The sequence below is a fragment of the Oculina patagonica genome, chromosome 2, assembly GCF_052425735.1.
Source record: "Oculina patagonica isolate OP01 chromosome 2, crgOcupat, whole genome shotgun sequence".
NCBI classification, from domain to species: domain Eukaryota; kingdom Metazoa; phylum Cnidaria; class Anthozoa; order Scleractinia; family Oculinidae; genus Oculina; species Oculina patagonica.
The window spans coordinates 28,199,420-28,221,513 of record NC_135759.1 but is presented as its reverse complement, the minus strand read 5'-3'; the positions used below and the strand labels follow the sequence as shown (position 1 = coordinate 28,221,513).

Below are 22,094 nucleotides of genomic sequence, written 5' to 3'. Positions count from 1 at the left end.
TTCACAACCACAGTTTGAGTTATTTTACTATTTGGCTATCACTTTCGTGATGTAAACTCTTGCATAAAATTATCAGTTTATTAAAGTGACTATGAAGCAAATCTTTTTTGTACATGCCCGAACTGATGCCTTTCATTGGCATATAAATTAGTCACTTCAAACATGTGGCTAATGGTTTCTGCTTTGGAAAAAGTAAAAAGAAAATCAGACTTAGCTGCTGGCTTTCTCAGCTGGTCTTTTTAGATTGTCCACTTAAGATTAGGTTTCCTTTTTCTTTTTCACCTGTAAAAAAATAAATTAAATTTATTTCCAGATACTACTATTTTATCCTATTGTAATTTAAATATCTTTCCTCTTTCGCTTAATATTGTTTCATTATTGTTTCCTTATATAAATATATTTCTTGTAAGAGCATTGAGATTTTTTTAATGTAATGCGCTAGAAATAAATTATTATTATTATTATTAATTATTATTATTATTATTATTAGCCTCTTGATATTTTTGTAACTGTAAATTTTAAAGAAGACTGATTTATACTTGGGAACTGATTACAATTATTACATTTGAACAGAGCTTGTATTAAAATAGTTACATCAAGAAAATGTCGGATAACTTCAAGTCTTCAACACTGTGTCAAGAATCCACAACAGTCTAATATATTTTACACCCTTATGAAGCCTGCCAATTGCTTGGAGAATTTTACTTTGGTACTTTTGCTCCTGTACACATCCCAGCTATTTTCCAAAAAATATATACGAAAAATAGGAGCACAGGAGCAAAAATATGGGAGTTTTATAAGAGGATTTTCAGACCTCACAGAGATGTTAATCTAGCTAAATACAAATTACTGTAATGAGTGTTTCGCATCATTTCTAAGACTGCTAATTAAAGGGACATGGTCAGTGTTCAGACCGCGCTGACCTGGACACTAGTTTTCATGTTTTGAAAAAAGTCCTCCTTAACCCGAAATCAAAAATACACGTAGAGGACCTTCAAGAAATCTGCTTCAATGTTCTCTGTGTTTTTTTTCTTCTAAATTTTCCCATTTAGTGAAACACTGAGAAGATTGAAGCGGATTTCTGAAGGTTCGTTTTGAAAAAAGTCCACGGTAGACTTTTTTTCAAAACGTGAAAACTAGTGTCCAGGTCAGCTTGGTAAGAACGCTGACCATGTCCCTTTAATAACAATTTACAAATGTTAACAGCCATTGTCAACAGTCAAATAATCACTTACAGCCTCCAAAAAACTCAAGCACTTAAGATAAGTTAACATGACTTGGCCAACATAATTATTTGGAATGAGTAACAAAATCTAGTCAGAAATAACGTTTTCAACAACAACAGTCATAAACTGTATTAAGACGGCTTCCCAACTTGAGAAGTCTCTAAAACGTTCAAACATCTTAAAAACTGAAGGCCAAATTCTGCCAGTAACCTCAAACAAAAGTTGAGAAGAGAACAGCAAACCAATGTGCTTGTGTCTGTTTGGTTTTTGCAAGAAAATGTCTGAAGTGACATTTAGATTATTACCTTATTATAGGAATATAACTAAGCATTTTAACAAAGCAAACAAAATTTACGCGTAATAAAATTAACACGAATTTAATAAAAGTTCTGGTTAAATGCTTATAGTAAACGTGTTAACATCAATAAAATTAATGCAAATTTCAAAAATTCGCATTAATAACATGCATCGTTAATTTCCTATAATAAGGTAGCCTCTAAATGTGACACAACATATTAAATAGATTTTGCCAAACCTAAAAGCGGAGCTCCCAATTTACTGACCAATAAATTAAAGAAAAAATATAGCACTTGAGCCCGCGATCCAATGTAAACCATCATTTGTTCAGCGGTAAACTTCAAAAAACATTTGACCTAGATGAGTTCTATGTGAGCCTGTGATATGGTCATGTGATACTGGTCAGCGGATACCTTGTTTTGACAGCTGTCAATTGACCATGACATGGATGTCCAAATTTTATCAAAGATGTAAGCTGGCGTTATCCATAACCTTAAACCGATTTCTGGAGTATGGCCGCCATGTTGGGGCAACTTCGTCGTTGTCGTCGCATGCTGCTAGCCATGATGACCGGCCATGAAAATCAAAAGCATGGAACAGTTAATTTTCTATGGGTATGGGGCTCTGCTCTGCCGCCCTTCAGGCCGCTGGGAGCTTCGCTACAAACTCAGTCTACCGGTGCATCCTTCGGCCTTCCTCTGGTTCAGCTTTTTTCCAATGCTGCGAATTTTTGCTTGCACCAAACAAAAGCTCAGAGCGGTTTTTGTAAAACCCGGCAGACTTGTCATAACCAAATTTTATCAAATCATTTGCCACATTCACATCCAAACTGGCTGGGAAGAACAGATGGTGATGGAGAAAAGCCCATAGATATATCAGTGTTTCTCGGTTCCAATAAAAATTATTCGCAAGCATTATATCTTGCAAGCAATCATAAAGGAAAATTTGATATCCATCGGGTGATATCTGGATGGTAGGTAACATTGACGAGCGAGCCAATTGGCTTCCCGACAATGAGTAGTGATATACATATGAAAAAGTAACGGCTGTGGCATATCCCTGCGAGTAGCGTCCTCCAAATAAGGACCAGTTGTCTGGAACATTCTTTTTTGGATCACAAAGGCCTGCCAAAAGAATATAATCACACCATAAAATACTCAACCAATGCAAAAATATAAACAGTAAAAACCCAAACAGTAATAATGCATCTTAACCAGGTTACTCAACATTGTATTCATGAGTCCGGATAATCTGCGAGCCAGCGAGCCATGCGGCCATTTTGGTTAGCCTAAATAGTACTCTAGTTAGCCTACAGTTAGTTTAGGTAGCTTGCGGTTAGCCTTTTATTGGGATTTGGGATTTCTGGCTTGCATGGCTCACATGCCTTGCTGGCTCGCATATTATCCTATCTCGTATTCATCCCATACCCTCATCTCTTTGGGGGGAAAACAACACAAAAATTTTAAGCTTCAAATTGCCAAGTGCTGCTTTTTCTGAAGTCTTTCCATTTTGCATTTGACGGGCTTTTTCAAGAGTTGGTCTAAATGACCACCTGTTTTAAAATCAAATAATTTTCCCACAAAGCCCCATTTGAAGAGGCAGTCTCACCAAGATTTAGACCTATTTCAAAATCCATAGAAGGTGTTGGTGTTAATGGGAATTCCACTTATAGTTGTCTAACCTTGCTAAAACACACTGTGCTGGTCAAGAAAGTTTTAAACTGGTGTGGCTACAAAAAGGTAGGAACGAAGTGGTCCAAAACTTGAAAACGTTGGGCCGACATTTTCAGGTTTGACAGTGTAACTTGGAAGAAAGCCACCAAAAACCACCATTGATTATGATTTGTTCATGTCTGAGAGAGTGAATTTATCAATGGTGTGACTCGTGTAAAATTTTCAACTGTAATAATATCGGTCCTGACTAATACCGACCAATCACCTTTAACATTTTCACTTTACGAGCTGGTACTCTTCGTAAAATATTTTTGTTCTTTCCTTTAATATTATAATTAAGTGTGTCTTTTCCCCGATTGGGTTTTACCATAATGCAGGTGGGAGCTAATATTTTTTTAATGTGTGTGTGAATAAATGAAGATTGTTGTCGTTGTAAAAAAGGAAATTAGTCTTATGAAAGGGCAAAGTCTACTCACCTCCAAACAAAATGCCAACTTTGGGTTGGGGCTCTCCTGTAATAAAACAATAACCACATAAATTAATATGTAATGTTCCAGTACTCCAATCTGTTCTTACTGTAGCTAATACTTAACCATTTGTACACTAATTTGTGACCAACAAGACAACCTGGAAGCAAATGCCATAAAAATTAATTGCCCCATTGCAAATAAACTGCTGAAACTTTCCAAGGTCCGAAATAACTTTTTGAAGCAGGTAGCCTATTGCACAACCATCGCTTCAGATCTAGGCATCCAGGATAAAATCTAGTTGCCGAACATAAAAAAAGTTAGGCAATAGGTTTGGCATGCACGAGTAGCTTACACCACCCACAATAAATTGATGCTTAGGAACAATTCACAAGCACAAGATGCAATCACAGATGCAAAATGCAATCACAGAGACAAATCCAGTTGCCCATTGGGTGGTCAATGCCTGACCCAAGGCATGGAATACCAAGCCATTTTTGAGAGCAGCAAAGAAAAGGAAACACATCTGTCTCATTTAAAGAGTCAAAAACAAAACGAACACAACCGAGTTGAGAAAACACCTTTGGTCCACAAAGGAATCCAAAACGAAATTCACAGTGTCCTGGAAAATAATGACCTGTGTCAGGCCATACTGAAACAAGACAAAGAGATGCAATCTGTGCATAGAGGAAAAATATTTCATTGTATGCAGACCGACCACAGGCACACTAAACTAAAGAAGTGAACTAGCTAGCGCATGCTCTAGGGGCGCTTGGTGACCTGATGCAACGATCTTTTGGCTTCAAGTGACTAAGAAAAGTTATTGGTTGCCCTGACCAAAAGGTTAGGATGCCCAAAGCGCTCCCAGGAAAATTTCGAGTTTCATTTTTACCATAAATTTCTTCAAAACCTTGAAAATTTCAACTGCTCAGGATTGCTTGGAAGGAAAAATAAACTTTGATTGTCTTGTCATTAAATGCCATGATGACTGATCATGATGACTGATCATGCAGTTGATGGGTCCAGCTGATTCTTGTGGCTTAACCAGTCAGATTACTCAAATCCTAACATGTGATCATGATCATTGACACAATGAATCATTATTTCATTCTGCTTTGGTGCTGTGTTTTGAAATTTTGCTGTCCATTGATCGTTGGTGTGTTAAAAAGGCTGAATGAATAAACTATTGAATTGTTCTGAATATCTGTATTTTTGTATGCCTATAATCCCTTATTTTGAATGTTCAACAGAATTTTGTATTTCTATAAACGTATGTGAAATTCCAAGTTATTCTCAGATATTTCAACAAATTACAACAAATTCCGTGTGACTTTCAGCTATTCTAAAAAATTCCTAGGATTATTATGCCTGAGTTTCTTTGACTGCGAATTCCATGCCGGCACCAGCTGAATTACCATTAAGGTCGACACTGCTGAAACCCTAGGAAATTCCTAAGGTTTCCTGAAAATTCTTAAAGTAATTTCACAATGGTTTTAGTTATTTACATATAGATATACAGTAGAACCCGCTTACTCAAACCCGGTTAACTTGAACTCCCTGCTAACTTGAACTAATTTATTTTCCCCTGGCACAAAATGTGACTCTAATTTACTCGGCTAACTTGAACTCAAACCGTTTATCATTTCCCTTAGGAGTTAGAATTAGTAACGTTCTACTGTATATAAAATATTTTTATTTTGAGTACTCACAATTGCTATTGCAAATGATTGCTGCTAATTGTCGCAAAGTTTAATCCATGTAGCCATCACATTAAAGCCACAAAAGCTACCAGCATGATTTAAAGTTTGTCACAGATCTGCACACCCATAATTACAATGAATCCACCTTAAAATACACAAACTACAGGAAGACTCCCTAGGAATTCCTAACAAAGCAAAAATAAATGTATGCAAGTACCTTTAATCAGAGGACAAACGATGATATCAAGTTCTCCATACCATGCATTTCTGTGGCCTATCAAAGAAGTGTTATAAATTTCAAGACTCTTTTCATAGGAAATCCCTTCGAAACATTGCTTCAGACCATGTGAAGAAAGCTGATGACAAATTATACCACGTAAGATTGCTTGCAGTTAGCCTTTATAATGGGTTTAGGATTTCTATCCAAAAAAATCATGGTCCTGGCAGCTGGTCGTCGGTGGCATACTGGGGATGATTCCCGCTTGGTAAACCGACGACCCGGGTTCGATTCTTCTTGGTGTCAACTTTTTTTCACTTAAAAAAAGTTAAAGTAAGATGTTTACTTCATGTATGAAAAAATAAGAAGTCTCACATGGTCAGAAGCAATGCATGGTAATGCTTTCCCTTTTCATAAACCCATCTAAGATTCTGGAGGGGGAAAAAGATGCGATTTTAGTAAGTGAAACAAGGCTTGTTTCTTTTCATTTTTACAGCTGTACATTTGTAAGTCTAACTTCTTATGTGACTATTAAATTTTAACCAATAAGACAAACATCTGCCTAGGAAACCAGAGCAAGTTTTTTGCGTTTTAATTTTTGAAAGCACAATGGAATATTTACAAAAGCCCTGCAATGAAAAGTTTGTTTTTTTGTGCAATTTGATGCAGTCACTCTTGATAACCCACTAATGCTGATTTCGATGAAACAAAACACAGGTTATAGTAGTTTTGTGGTTTGCATCCGTAGCATCAGGTATACAGGTCCTCACTGATGTCAGTGGACTGTCAGTAAAACTACTGCTACTGAAATCAGGGCCACCCAGACAAAGTTAACCAATCACAGGAAAGAACAAAAACAATGCAATCAAACATTGTCAATGTCGAGTACAAAACAATGAAAACTCTAGTTCTATTATTGGTTAGTTTGATTCTAAATTTTGAGAGGTTTTCAACAGATTTGGTTTTACAGTTACAAAAGGAGTTTTCAAGCTAAGCTTCTCGAGTATAATTCAGCAATAATCATGCCATTTTGCCACCAAGAAAGGGATCTGTAGGAAGAATGCAAATTCTGGTAAAAAAGACTCTTAGTTGCCTTCATGTGACATCTCCTTCCCTGTATAATTTTATGCAGCTGTTTGAAATTGATCTTCCCCTCTCGCATTCAGGGTGTATTATTGTTTTACATATTGTACTGTGGAATCCCCAGCAAGTGATACAACCAAAAAAACAAACTGAAAGTTGATGTCATAACTTGAATTTGTTGCAAGGGATTCCAGTAGTCAATGTTGTTTGTAAAAACAGATGGCTGGCACATTTGCTGTTCGGTTCACGAAGTTTGGAGTTCCTCTTTCAGTGCTTTTAATGACCTTGCATATTATATTTACTTTCTAAATCTAAATTGTTTTCAAGTGAATATGCTCAGAAACAAAAAGATTGACCTTGAAAATCCAATGCTGTTAACCTTCACACATCACGAATTAAAAGTTGAGATTTCATTGCTTTGGACTAAGCATTTTAATTGGCTTAAATTAAAATTTGGAATGTATTGTTCTGCTCTGACTTTTTTTGGATAATTTTATTTCTAAAGGTGGTCCCACCTTCAGCAGTTTCACTGCAATTAATTTCCATGGTACATAAACGCGAACACATGCGAAGCAAGCTTAACCAAGACATGTAGTGTTGTAAATAGAATTTTTTTTTTTAAAAAAAATAATGAGACAGCAGATTTATGTAGAACAATGTTTAATTTATATAAAGTATGATATACCTACCTAATGCAAGGCCTTTCCATCTAAAAGTTTCAGGCAGGTATACTCGTTCAAGGAACTTTAAGTGACCTTCATTCAGAACAAAAATACCACTTGTTAAGTGCATTAAGATGAGCTTTACAATTGCCACGTTCACTGCTTCTTCACTGCTCTTTCTGCTTCCTCCCCTACTGGGCAGTAGCTCAAACATGGTGTTAAGAATCTCCCAAAGCAGTTCAATTCTGCTTTCAGAGCTTGTAAGAACTTCCAAAGCATTTTCCAAGACTTGAAACGCTTCACATTTGGATATATCATCTTTGTAATCATTGGTGGTAGCAGTCTCCAAAAACTCAACAAGGGAAGGAGCCACCTGTCCAATTTGTACGGATGGTCCCTGCACAACACCAAAACACTGTCAAATTACAATCAGTCAATCCTTGTAGTTAAATGTACGTGTACATTTTATGCACCACATGACACAGTGAAAGTGGTATATAAATCGTGAAAGCATATACACTGCATTGAGATAGGAAAATATGCGAGCCAGCGAGGCATGCTAGCCCAGGGGGGGTACTCCAGGGTCCAAGTGACGGGGATGTGCGAAGGATTTTTTTGGGGTCAAAATTTTCGATTGCAGGATTTTTTTTGGGTAGGAGAATTTGGCAGGTATTTTTTTGGGTGACTTGATTTAAATAGGGGATTTTTTTGGGTATTAAATCAAACTAAAGTGCCTTAGCGGCAATTTAGGGGTAACTTGACAAGGGATTTTTTGGGCGTTTTTTTTTTTTGGTTCAGGTTTTTTTTTGGGTCCTGAGTTTTGCCTCCATTTGATCATCCCCGTCATTTTAATCCCGGAGTACCCCCCCCCCCCCCCTAAGCATGCTAGCCATGCGAGCCAGAAATCCCAAACCCAATAAAAGGCTAACCGCAAGCTACCTAAACTAACTGTAGGCTAACCAGAGTACTATTTAGGCTAATCAAAATGGCTTGCATGGCTTGCTGGCTCGCAGATTATCTGGACCCCACTGCATTACAGTGAAAGACAAGCTCAAGAAGGGTATTTACCATCTCAAGGATGTCTCTGTAAAATAAGCTAGTACTGGGTTTTATAGGTTTCTAGGAGACCACATTTGGGATCAAAATTACTGTAATGATTTGATCTAGCTCCTTCCTTTAAATAAGCGCCCCTTCCGAATTAGTGCCCCCCATTCGAATGTGTTTTTGTCAATAATTAAGCGCCCCTATTCCAATAAGCGCCTCCATTCTTCTTAAATTCCAATTTAGCTTAAAACATTGCTTTAAATTTTTGCCTTTTTGAGAACCCCCCCCCCCCCCCCCCCCTCCTCCCTGGAATTTCCAATCCCTTCCGTGGGGGGAATATGGATATTTTCTGGAACCACACATTGCATGATGGATAGCATTTAATTTGTGAAAGTTTGACAAAATCTTATGTTTAATTTTATTTCGGGGGAATGACCTTAAGTTAAATTTGTTTTTTTTTCTTTTCTTTCAACGTAATGTCAAAGTATTTTTTAAAAGTTTAGATACCCTTTAATGAATTTCTTTAGTTTCTGTAGAAAAATTATGGTGATTAGGTCAGAATTCAAGCAACTCGGCGCAAAACTGAAAATGCTGCGTGTTACGTGTATGAAGCGTTCGTGTAAACTTATGCAAGTTACATGTTTCAACCCCTCATGAGTTTTTGTCAATCAAAATTATTAAACCATTTGAATATTGAAGTACTCACTTTAAGAATGGAATATTGAAGCAAAGAATGAAATCAAATTGCCATAAATGACTTCATTTATTCACCCTTGATAATTTGTTGGGTGGCCACGGTAATGTATCAGTCAAATCGAAGGTTCAACATCAGTTTAATTATTAATTTGTCCTGGGGGTGGGGACATTTGATCACTGAAAATTAGCCTGCGAACAGGCTCCCGAGTGGGGGGGGGGGGGGGGGGCAGCCCCGCTCTTCCGCTCGCTTCGCTCGCGAAAACCCCACTCGGGAGCTTGTTCACAGGCTAACTCAAAATGGGGCATTTGAATGGCTTTTTTGGCCCAGGAAGGCAGGAATTTGAAAGCAAATTTTCCAAAAATTCAAATGCCCGGGGGTTGCCCGGGGAGGGGGGGGGGGGCATTTTGAACCTTCAATTTGACTGATAAATAAGGCATTCAATATGGTTTGGGGCGACTTTACTTGCAGATGGTTTGAGAAAAATCTTATAAAATGAACAGTACCAGGCAAAATAAGAGGTTCTAGTTTACTTGAATAATTGCAATTATTTTCATCCACAGACTCATGGCTGTGATAAGTTCTAGTGTCGGCATAAAAAAGACAAAAAAAAATAGTAAGTTCGATCATTTGTTTGTGGCCACTAGGGTCATTCATTATTTATGCCAGGGGGTGGACTGGCAAGATTCATTATAGACAAAACCAAAACATGTTGACCCCCTTCCAAAAAAAAAAAGAAAAAAACATAATAACCCCCCTCCCCCCCCCAAAAAAAAAAAAAAAAAAAAAAAACAGGAACTAGCCTACTAACCACCAGTTTTTATTTTGTAACAAAATAACCTGTGTAGCAGGCTCGCAACCATAGTGACAGTGAGGAGGAAATAGTTCTTGTGCACCACAGTAGCTTAACGTCATTTTAACGAAATCAAGACTGTTTTTTGTATTGAAATTAATACTGTAATACACACGATCATAATTGAATAGAAGTGTTAATAAGAAAACAGATAGCCCACCTTATTGTCTGCAACATTTGAAGGTTACCCCCCTTAGAACATCCTGGATTTTTCATGACCCCCCCCCCTCAATTCTTGCCAGCCCACCCCCTGGCATAAATAATGAATGTTCCCTAGAAAGGTTCGGCACATAACATGTTAACTAAAGTTCAACTGTCTGAGTTAACTGTCAAATTAATAGTATCGGTCGACGTTTGAGCCTTCACTTGCTCAAGCTTACCTTGCTGACTTCCATATGAACAGAAGTTAAATGGAGACCAGGAGGTGGACACCAATAAGTGGAATACACTGAGTAAAGAGTTAACTTTTTCAGGTTTTCTAGATCATTCTTGCAGAAGTATGCTCTACCACTTTTCGACGAATTCTGGCGAATAAATTCACCAGGACGAAATATTCGCCGCAAATTAAAAAAAAGAAAACGGGAGTTGCTGAAAGTAAGCTTTAGTCTCTCCATTTTCTGCCAGTTTACACTGCACGATTACATTATTCTCGAGCCGCCATTTTGAAAACTCGTCGCCAGACTGGAGAAGGCCCTGAGGCCGAGGTTGGCGGAAGGTTGGCGGGCTGGCGAGCACCTCTGGCCTTGTACCCTACCCCGGAAAGGAATTCATGTCCACTGCGTAAATGTTGCTTGGCATATCTGATGACTTCCTCTTTCGGTTCAGTCGCCAAATGTCACAAGCAACAGGTCGATTTTTCTGGAGGTTCAGCATAATCAACAACGAAAAGCGATCTAGTTCTTTCACGGAGACAGAGTGATTAACTCAGTGTTGTATTCCTTCTCCACTGTTCCGACGCTAACAAGTGAATTTCAGTTCATCTGCATTCTCAATCCTGTTTGAGTGACGCTGCGGATCATATTCATTACACTTGTGAGATTACAGGTATGTTTCTTTGATGTTACTTTTCAAAGAAACGTCGATATCATTCCCAATTGCGCTGTTGTGTGTCCATAAGTTCTGTTGAAAATCCTTTGCCTGTTGTGCACGACTCCGCTTCTTAGGTTTACGAAGAGACATTTCGGATAACTTCTCTAGCTGCCTCTCGAATTCTTGATCTGATTGCACAATTGCAGAATTATTTCTAGTTTAAATAGGCCGAGTTTTAAAGAAGCGCTTGATGAACGGTTCTACTGTATTTTCACCTGAGCTTGTGACTAACCAGCTAACTTAATGTCTAGATCGATTAGGAAAGTAGCATTTTAAGTTTTCTGCTAGCTGGCCGAGCAATGTGAGATCATGTGAATTCGCTTGATTTGTTGCCTCAATCAAGTTTGAGGCAAACATTACCTTTTTGTCAATCTGTCTTGATGCTTTAATTTTGTTTCATACCGCTTTCTCTTTGTTGTGATATTGAAAGTGCTCATCACTTGTTTGTGATGTGAGTGTAGAAAAAGCTAAATGCGCGAAGTGCGAGTGTTTCGTGACATTTGAGAAATCACGAGAGCAAACTTCTCTTGTTTATTTATATTATTTTTACGTGATCACGCGATGCTAGACACTAAATAACTAATTAAATATATATGCCCAACGAGAGTAATATTCGCCATTACATTTTTTGGGATGTGTTCTTTACTATCTTTATTAGGGGACTTATTAAAATGATCAATTCAACTTGCTCACTGGGCGCTGGACGAAAGAAGGGATATAATGATATAATATTCCAGCTTACGTCATGATTTATATTTGAAGTTCAAAAATTTGATTATATTAAACAACTAAGCGGCATTTCAATTATGACAGGACATGTCCATGGCTAGTGCACCACCAAAAGCTTCCTCCACCAAGGATACAACAAACTACGCTCGCTTGTGTCGTCTGCTGGTTGAAGTTGGAACACAGGCCCTCAGAGACACTTTCGATGCTATCCACCCACCAGCAAACCTTCACACAGTTTTGTCGGGAAATAAAACCACGTTGCAGTCCCTCAGAGCAAGGAAAATTATTAATCCAACACAATGGGGAAAGCTCTTTCCTGCTATTCCTATATCAGTGTCAACAGCCCATTTCGATACCACACTTTTGATGGTTCTGTTGCGAAACATATGTGGCTTACCTCCTCCAGCAACTGGCTGGGACACACTTCCTGCTGTAACAGACGTCAGTCGTGAAGCAGATATTGCTCGTGTGAAATATTTTAGAAACACCGTGTATGCTCACGCCGAGCACGCTTCGGTTGATGACGCAACATTCAACACATACTGGCAAGACATCCGGGATACTCTGGTGAGAATGGGAGGAGTTCAGTACAGAGCAGCTATAGACAATCTGGAAACTGAGTGCATGGATCCTGAAATTGAAGATCACTACAAAGAACTTCTCAGCCATTGGCAGAAGGATGAAGACAACGTGAAAGACAAGTTGAATGAAATTATGAAAAAGCTTGACGATTTAAAGGCAGAAAAGGACTCTACTAAGAAGGCAATGATTGGAGAAGGTTAGTTGTTTTACTAAATGAATGCTTGAGCGGATCATGAGTGATTTAACAGAAAAACAGTTCAGTTAGGTGCTTAAATTTATTGGCGTTATTTTTCAGTCAAAGTAAGCTTTCACTTCTAAATTTAAAACTCCTGTATCTCCGATGCAATGAATCAATATCACAGTAATATCAAAATTTACACAGGGATTAAGTTTTCGTAATGTCTAGAATATGTGGAAAGATTAGCTTTGCAGGTTTGGAGGTTTAAATTTTAGAATTTTGATGACGTCAGATGGAAACCACTATATTGGTGGGGAGGCTCCGCCTGAAAGGAGTATCTTTTTGAAAGACATTTCAGAATAAATATTAACGCTAAAAAAAAACTTGACGTTTCGGCGACGACATGTCACCATTATCAAATGAAAATTTTACAAGGTACAGAACGATATTTATAGAAAAGAAAGTGTGAAACTAAATTACAATAAATGAGGCGTGGAAAACAGAAAAATGTACATAACTAAGTAAACAGTTTCGCTGGAATGGAGTCCTTTTGAGTGTTCAGAGATGCTTTCTTTTTCCTAATTAGGAGCATCTCGTAAATTAGGGTAGGGAGTTTACAGAGTGAAGAAAAAATGACAGGAAAAACTGTCATTTATGTATTTAAAAGTGCTTTTTTATAATATCTCAAAGAGACGCACATAACGGCTGATATATAGTAAGTATCAGTAAGTATTTACGAAGTAACTCAAGTGAAGAGCTTAGAACTGAGGGTATGCAGTATTTCTACTGTAGGTGTTTGAAAGGGTTAACTTTTCTATGGAAGGTGTACCGGAAAAGGTAACATTTTCTGTCAAAAATGGCAAAAAAAAAAAAGGGAAAGGGTTTGAACTTGCTGGCAGAGCCACCCCATAAGAAACGTTGTCAAGTTAACCCCCAGGGCCCAATGCTTGTGTTCATTCTTTAGTTGGGCTGAATTAGAGGATAGTTTGTATCATGTATCATCCATGGATGACCAAAGCGTCAAATACAAATAACGTAACTCAGGCTTCACATACTATGTTTACTGACTTTGGTTTTTCAGGAAAATGCTTGAGGGTTAAAGAAATAATGGACGGTTCCGTCATGTGCAAAGAAAAATATCATGAGAATGAAGTAGTGGAATATTATTGCCAAGAATGCGAAGTTTGTATTTGCCACAAGTGCAGTGTAATGAGTCACATTCAACATAATAAGATGGATATACAGCAAGCTGCTGAGATTCAAAAAATACAAATGACGGAAGTCTTTGAAAAAGCCAAGGCAACAATTGTCGTTGTTGAAACAAAGATAATGGAGCAGGTGGAATTGATGAAGAAAACCGAAGAAGAAATCTTCGCTGCTGAGAAGAAGGCGACAGAAATCGTGGAAGAAATTATTCGAGTTGCGAGAGAACATGAAGCGGCCATAAAGACAGAGTTAGTAGAAATTAGAGAAGCTGAACAAAAAGAAGCACGAAAGTAGAATGGAAATGTTCCATGTCTTCACTAATCAACTGAAAAGTTCTGTTGAACATGGCGAAGGTATCGTACAGGAAAACATTGGCGCTGAAATTCTGCAAGCAGGGCATGTTGTGCTTCGTCACTGTGAAGAACTTCTGAATACCCAGGAAATCAAAATTCATCACCCGCGGCATGTGACGTATCTTTTAAATAAAGAAACTGTAAATGCTGCTAGACGCTTGGTACCGGGTCAAGTTGTAGCTAGTGACACTGATCCTTTACAATCAGTGGCTGAAGGAGAAGGTTTGAAAGAAGCGGAATTGGGCGCTAAAGCTAACTTTACAATCACTACACGAGATTCAGAAGGAAATCAGTTTTATGGTAAAGAAGACCAAGTCATCGTGAATATCTGCACTCCAAAGGGAGGAGACAAGAAAAAGATCGATTACGAAGATCGTAAAGATGGCAACTACACAGTGCATTACAAACCAAAGAATGTCGGTTTACATGACATTGTAGTCGAGGTTAATGGAAAGCCGCTGACTGGTAGCCCCTGGGGTGTTCAGGTGACGCCACATCAGTACAAAGCTCTCGGTCCTCTCTACTCTTATAGACGTGGGCAACGACAGGAAGAGTTCAGCACGCCTCAGAGCATTGCAGCAAGTCAAAGAACTGGAAACATTGCCATAGCAGACTACAACAATAAGCGAGTTCTGCTGTTTGACTCTGAGTGGAAATATCTGAGGACGATTGGAGACAATTGCAAGGGGACTGGTGCTAAGAAAATAAGTGAACCAACATCAGTGGCTTTCACAGCATCTGGTGACGTCATAGTCACTCATGGAGAATTTCCACAACCACGTAAAGTGTCCGTATTTGGTGAAGATGGTCATTTTATAAGACACATATGCGAAAACCTGATTAAACGTCCATCGACGGTGTTTGTTAGATCAGATGGCCGCATAGTGGTGTGTGACTTGGGTGACAAGACAGTCAAGGTCCTCTCCCCTGACGGTACAAAATTGCTACAATGCTTCAGTGCTCCAAGCTGTGATGAGAAACCCTGGTTTGCGGTTTATCACGAGGAGATGTTTTTTGTGTGCTATTACCGAGCTCATTGCGTGAAAGTCTTTGACAAGGAAGGAGAATTTCTTTATGATATTGGCAGAGAGGGGTCTGGTGACGGACAGTTTAAGTTTGCTGCTGGACTCACTGTTGACCAGTTTAACAATCTTGTCGTGTGCGACAGTCACAACAAAAGGCTGCAAATTTTCAGACTGAATGGAAATTTCGTTAACTCAGTTCAGGACTCAGTTAATAAACGGATGGAAGATCCCTGGTCTGTTGCTGTTACTAAAAACGGTAATTTGTTGGTTTGTGATGTAGAAAATCATTGCATCCGTATATTTCAATAAATTGTGTACTCCTAAGAGGTGTAAGGGGGAAAAAAAGAAAAAAAAAAACAAAAAAAAAAAAGAGAAGAGCAATCAAGGACATAAAATCCCGCAGGAAAACTTTGAGACAATAGGCAAAAATTTTACATTAGCCATAATAATGAAACAAGATTAACACAATCTCTCCGTCTCCTCCCTCCTCTCAGTGATTAATGTTCATTTGTGGCCCCCCCCCCCCTCCCCCAAACCCCCCCCAAAACCCCCCACAACCTAATTGGTCATTGTTTCTGAGCAAAAGGAGAAAACGCTGAGCAAATGAGGGAAGGGAGAATAATTTTTTTTTACTCATGTTATGTTATAGAGAAACCTTGTCTGAAAATTGGAGAGAATTTAGGTTTGTGTTTCCTTAGGTTTTTCTTCTTTTTTAGACGCGATTGTAGTTCCTGGTACATCCGTAAACAATTATAACTGTAACAACATTTCACCGATTTGTTGCTTGGGTGTTTCTATAATTTACGAAAAGATTGTACTGACACTGAGGAAGTTGAAGAAAGAAACATCTTAGCCAGTACTCTCAGTAAAGAAGACGTTTTTGTTTTCGGAGTAAGTCAGTGATATTGAATTTAGTTTGATTAAAAAAGTGACTGAGAATTAATTAACGGCCATCCGTTTTGTAGCATGTGTTTTATTGTTTGGTGTGATCAATTACGTGTGACTGCGGAAACAACGAAGAATGGACAATTTCCGTCTGAAGGCTTTCCCCCCAGTACTGTAAGTGATCGATTTAACATATTTATTGCCCCCGCAGGGTTTTGGCCCAGAGGCCAAAACCCGAGGAGGCACCCTAGGAGTCCCCGGGTGTATACATACAAGGACAAAGAATGTTTGTTGAAAAAGTAAGAAATGTGTTTGTAATGGGCGAAGCGTTCTCGATTTGACAAAACTAGGCGCGCACGGTCGTGACGGGTAATATTTTAGCAAGCGCACACGGTGGTGTCGGGTACTTGCAGCCACGAGGTCGCGTTTCGTCACCTTCGAGCTTCGCCATCTTCTAGCAGCATTTCGTTTTCCGGTTTTGGTTTACGCGTGCCGTGTTCACAGATTTGTTCGAGCGCTTTCTCTGCTTTAATTGATATTTGAAGCAGTTGTTAGTAATACGTCGAAAGATTTCGAGCAATTGGTTTCGTGTTCTTGGCTACGTGTGTTCCAAAAGCTGGTTCGAGCGTCAACGTTTGCTTTCGGGGGTTTGTATCGTATACATCTTACAACGAGTAATAAACAAAAATGTAATACAAGGTAATTCGTTTCGCTAAAAATAGATCTATTCTTATTCAATGACATGTAAATAAGTGGCCGGGTATTCTGAAGTTTAGCTGTCAGATTATTTGATCCAAAGAGTGGGTTGAATAAGGATCAAAAATTGTTTTCTCGAATCTTTGAACTGTGCCATATATATTTGTTACTCGCGGAATTTTTAGGCTTTTTGGCCTGGAAATTATTGTTAGTATTAAAGTTAATTTTGAATGTTATAAGCCCGGGAATAAGCTTGCGTGTTGTCACCACGAATAATGCGTTATGTGTTATTTCCGCTAGGTTATATTTCCGCGCGCTAGGTAATATATTCACTTGAACTTGTGAATTAATATTTTTAGGACGCAACGGTGTCACACAACAAGAAATTCCGCAGCAAACAATGTCATGACGTACATGGCACGGTAAAAAAGAAGCCTAATTGTGGAGTCCATCGGCATCAATAAAGGCGACAAAAAGACTCCACTAATCCTAGATTATTGCTGTAAAACAAATTATAAAAAGGCGGGGGCAGCTTTATAGTGAGAACTATTACTAGTTTAAATAGACTGTCGATCCCCAAACTGAATATGTTGACGTATTTCATGTAAATATTAAAAAAAAGCAATTTATTTAATCACAGCAACTCGAAGACAAGTATTTTTAACAAAGGCTTTATCGACCAGGAATATCGGTTGGCGTGGTTTATGTAATATATTTGAGAATTCGAACCCAAGCTGCTGTTTGTTACATTGAACACACATCAGTGAGCACCTGATTAAACCAACAAGACCAGCAAATGTCTTTGTTGGAACTGATGGTCACGTGGTCGTGTGTGGTTTGGTTGACAGTCAAGGCATGTTAGAGCCTGTTTACATGGAGGGAGGGTGCCCCGGCTAACCGAGTTACCCGGCTACAAGGGATAAAACCTAGCCCGCCTTTACATGCAGAATTCACAACCCTTCTACCCGAGATGAGACAGCGTCATTGAAGCGTGTCACGGCGTGGGAAAACAATGTAGCTCCAAATGATTGAAGAAAAATATGACTTTTTACTGAATTATCAAGGCTTTTCGTCTTCAAACTTATTTTAATTCGATGTACAAGTTCTCAGAAATATACTGCGTTCATTTTTAACGAAATTCAATCGAAATTCAACAGTATTTGGCCGCCAAATTGAAATTAAATTTGTTGTTTCGTGAATTAGGATAATCATTCCACGAAAATTTCGAATTAATTAGCTGTTGCTCAAAGAAATATTTCCAGCCGACTGATAAAACTAATTTTGATCAAATAGCACTGTTTGGGTCCAGAATTTATACATTTTATGCCATTAACTTCAAATTTAGTTTAAAAACACGCGCGAAAACTTATCCCGGCAAGCCGGGATAGCTCGGGCATAACCGTTTACATGGCAAAAAGCTATCCCGCCAAGAAGGGTGCCCCGGGCAAGTAGACCGAGTGCCCCGGCAAGGCGGGTTACCCTTCTAGCATGTAAAGGCTTCAATACATGTTTTTAGGAAACGTATGAAAAGTTGGCTCGCCCAGGGTAACTCGGTTAGCCGGGGCACCCGCCTTCCATGTAAACAGGCCCTTAGAGTCAGGTCATCACATGATCTTGGCGCGCGGGAAAATTCTGTTATAATGGACATTACGGTCAATGAAAATAAATCTGTTTACAGTTGAACCCCGGTAACTCGAACTCTGAAGGGAAACGAAAAACAGTTTGAGTTAGCGGGGTTTTCGAATTAACCGAGTAAAAATGACTGAAAAGTGGGTCCAAGGGAAATGGGGTTAGTTCGAGTTAGTGGGGCTGTTCGAGTTATCCGAGTTCGAGTTACCGGGGCTCTACTGTATTTACTTTTGTTTTGAGAAAAAAGAAAAGAACAAAACGCGAATATTGAGAGCAAGGTCGACTAAAGATCCGTGATACGAACTTCGTTTAGAATTCACGAGCCGAACGTCAAGACAGGCAAATTCCGGAATCCCGCGATCCGCCTTATTTTCGAAATCCGCGAATGCGCTCTATTTCTGTGTGCTTTCTAAGCCAAATCCGTCGTTCCGCGAACCTATTCACCCTCATCCGAAAGGTTACATTATCCGTCAACTGAGCACACTACCCGGGAAAGAAATCTCTGTCAGTGTGATTATTAATCATAACCTGAATATTTATAAATCCCTTGTACGCATGCAATTCGAAAAAGCTTGCCGTGTAAAGTTTAGTCTAGTCGTCATCAAACTTTGATAAACAGAACGTTACGCTGTAAGCGATTTTTGTCATTCATAGAAGTATAGGTCCTCTTTTCTGGGCCTCCTCAGTCATTCCGGTACAGTCCTCAGGGTCCTCAGGAACAGCTCTCTTAGCGAGTATGTTCATAATTACACGTACGACTTCCTCTTCAGTTGAGTACTGACGCGGCGGATCTGTTCTTCACGTCTGCGACATTACAGGTTGGTTTATAGTAAGCTTTTACTTTTACATTTTACTTAGGTACACTGTAATCGTATCTAACTGACATCGTCCTGTTTCTCACCTGAGTGTGTAGTACGGTAAAGCAAAATTTTCTCATGTTCAATGTTTGACAGAGTACACAAAGAAGCCTGTCAAACTGGTGGTAAATTTAAGAGGGGTAAGGGCGGGGTGGGGACAGCTGCTATGCTTGCTGACATCCAGATTAACTGACTACTCTAGTTTAGGCGTTTACCTTTCCCCTTATTTTTTGTGTAATATAAATATGAATGAATGTATGAATGTTTGATTGAACGAACGAACGAACGAATGAAAAAACGAGAGCGAATAAATGAATAAAAGGATGAATGGATAGACGAATAAATGAATAAATAAGAAAAAGAAATTCGAGTTCAAAGTTGACACTTACCCTGGCCTAACCTTTTTTTTTTTTTTTTTTTTTTTTTTTTTTTTTTTTTTTTTTTTTTTTTTTTTTTTTTTTGTTTTTTGTTAGCAAAAAAATTTAAAAAAAAAATTTAAAAAATTTTTTCTTTACAGAACAACATAAACCAGTTTTACTAACATAATCAGAAAGCCTACCTAACCGCGATCAGGCGTTATTTTTCTCGCGGCGGTGTAGTTTTTTTCTCCTTCCCTCCGCCGCGAAAAAAAGAAAGCCCGATCGCAGGTTAATCCTGGCCCAGTAGTTGACGTATTCCGGCCCGGTAGACTTGCGTGACTCGCGTGACTTGTCACGCACACGCGTTTGTCACGGAACCGTTGGGTGTCACGCGTGCGACATGTATCCTATTGATGGTATCAAATGTCTCAAATGATCCCTGCGAAATACTTCTGTTACGCATGATGGTGCATTTAACAGAATTTGCCGTCCTTGTTGTTGTCATTTGCGGAATTGAATTCTCATTTGGAGATAAGAGCATTGGCGAGGAAGATTACTATGAAAGTAAGGAAACCGAATCTTTTGTAAAGTCATTATTCATTAGTCGAGATTTCTAAGTAGAATAAGCAGATTGGACGCAAGGTCAACCATCTTTCCTAAACCCTTTAAGACGTATTATGATTTAGTTTCCCTACTAAACTCTCGAAATGATGACCACGCTTCTGTATACTAATGCAGAAGTATGGCAAGGCGACTTATTCTCGCTCCATATTGTAAATCATTCTTGAAAACGTCCCTTGCGTGGTTTACTTTGCGTGCGCTGACTGCGGATGAAAAACAATCTTACGTTTTGAAGTAGGTAAACCTTCTTGAAACGAGATGAGAAAGATGTAACAAATAAATTGCTTCGGGCAGAAAGATATTTTAAGATAGTTTTTTATTTATTTATTTACTCCCAGAAGGAAGATGTTTTATCATCCCGTTTACGGCCAAAGTGCATGAAAGAAAACGTTTTTGCGCGACAGGATCCCTGCTGGGGAATGATTAGAAACACATTTGATTTTTCGTTGAGTGAAAATATCTTTGTTTTCGACAGCGTAAGGCTTTGAGACCACGCGGTGCTTTGATATTCTTAGGTTTCATAGAGGTAGATCTGTCTTTTGGCTTTTGACTTTTCTAAGCTATGCTCGTGATAGCGCCCCTTTACTTAAAAAACAACTACAACATTATGTTTTAGGCCTGATTATTTTATTTCTACAACATCATGCAGGTTTTCAAAAAATTCCACCCGCCATAGAAACAGCAAGGAAGCTGTACAAGTACTTCTTCCGTGTCGAAACAAGAAGAATTCACAAACGCCAGATCCTTGGAAATTTTTTTGATGTTATTCTGGTTATTGATTCATCAAGCTCCGTCAGCAGTGGAGAATTTGTAAAAGGATTGAGCGCTTTGCGAAACCTTGTCGACAAATCCCGAAACGACACAAACTATGCAGCCATTACCTACGCAACGCGCGCCAAAATTGAGTTCGACTTCACTTCGAGCGTCGACGCGGCTGTCAAATTTCGCGCGCTGAAGCGTTCTGGCGGCAAAACTAACACGCAGGCCGCGCTCAAACTTTGTCAAATGATGTTCGTTGAAGATCAATATGGCGCCCGCCAAGGAAGTTTTCGCAGAATTCTCCTTGTAACAGACGGCCAATCCAACATAAACAAGACTGAAACTATTCCCAGCGCTGAACAGTTGAAAATACAAATGGGAATTGAACTGTTCGTGATCGCAGTGGGAGAGTACTTGGAAGGGATCAAAGAATTGGTGCAAATAGCAAGTTCCACCGACGCCCACATGTACCGCGTGCTGAATATGAGAGGATTGGCGGAGGTCATAAAGCTTGTTCCTGATGTTCAAAAAAAGATATGGATTGAAGAAACCTTTGGAAAACCGACGGGAGAAGGCGAAGAGGAAGCGGGTCCCTTAGGAAAACTTTAATTTTACTAAATAACATGAACACAAAGAGCCTTTGAAAACCTAAAGAAATTAAAAAAAGCACGATGTAAGTGAGTGCAAGTGTTTTTGTATATATGTCAGGTTTTGTCAAATGGCTGGTGTGTTTTATGACAGTATTATATAACAGTGGAAACAGGCTAACAGCTTTATATGCTAAATATGGAACAGATTTATGCGCGTGCTAAGCAATAAAACATGGTTTTTCTTGAATACTCCTACGCTTATACCCTTATGGAATCTGTATATTCAAAATATAGCAAATTTTAACCTAAAATAGATATAGTCGTGAAGTTTCAGTCTAAATAAAAGAACAAACAAAAATCCTAGGGTGTCTCGCACACAGACGGTCATAGAGGTTGCATGGTATAAGTAAGGACTTTTTCAAAAAGTTTGCAAATGATAAGAGTGCTTCTTATGTTGAAAAAATGTGTTTATTCTAAGTGTTCCGTTGCTGCTTGCAGCTTACAAGAGATAATAATTTTGCACGCTGACTGAGTTCCAGTGCCTCGTGGCGCTTCCATACAAACTGAGAAAATAAGGAATAGCTACCTAAGTAAATTTTGAATGATAGAGGCTACCAATA

The 22,094-nt window shown here is 38.8% G+C and overlaps 2 protein-coding genes and 1 pseudogene across 4 annotated transcripts; 2 read left to right on the top strand and 1 right to left on the bottom strand.

The window, feature by feature from the left end:
- LOC144643900 (uncharacterized) lies at window positions 1–10,594 on the bottom strand. 2 transcript variants are annotated; one of them, XR_013568993.1, is made up of 6 exons: window positions 10,297–10,594; window positions 7,353–7,722; window positions 5,581–5,637; window positions 3,673–3,708; window positions 1,937–2,647; window positions 1–282 (listed from the first exon to the last, which is right to left on the bottom strand). XR_013568993.1 is itself a non-coding variant. In XM_078503286.1 (5 exons), the coding sequence occupies exons 1-5, from the start codon at window positions 10,528–10,530 to the stop codon at window positions 2,196–2,198; spliced, it is 1,149 nt and encodes a 382-aa protein (XP_078359412.1). In that variant the 5' UTR covers window positions 10,531–10,594; the 3' UTR covers window positions 1–2,195. The 2 variants fall into 2 exon arrangements, 1 of the variants encoding a protein (XP_078359412.1); XM_078503286.1 differs by having other exon boundaries at window positions 1–2,647.
- A 106-nt stretch (window positions 10,595–10,700) lies between these two features.
- On the top strand, window positions 10,701–15,405 carry LOC144643895 (uncharacterized; annotated as a pseudogene). Its single transcript, XR_013568991.1, has 3 exons — window positions 10,701–10,960; window positions 11,819–12,512; window positions 13,576–15,405. The product of XR_013568991.1 is annotated as an uncharacterized LOC144643895 (transcript).
- A 4,554-nt stretch (window positions 15,406–19,959) lies between these two features.
- On the top strand, window positions 19,960–21,856 carry LOC144641931 (integrin alpha-1-like). Its single transcript, XM_078500948.1, has 2 exons — window positions 19,960–20,068; window positions 20,775–21,856. The coding sequence occupies exons 1-2, from the start codon at window positions 19,966–19,968 to the stop codon at window positions 21,491–21,493; spliced, it is 822 nt and encodes a 273-aa protein (XP_078357074.1). The 5' UTR covers window positions 19,960–19,965; the 3' UTR covers window positions 21,494–21,856.
- Window positions 21,857–22,094: the final 238 nt, after the last annotated feature.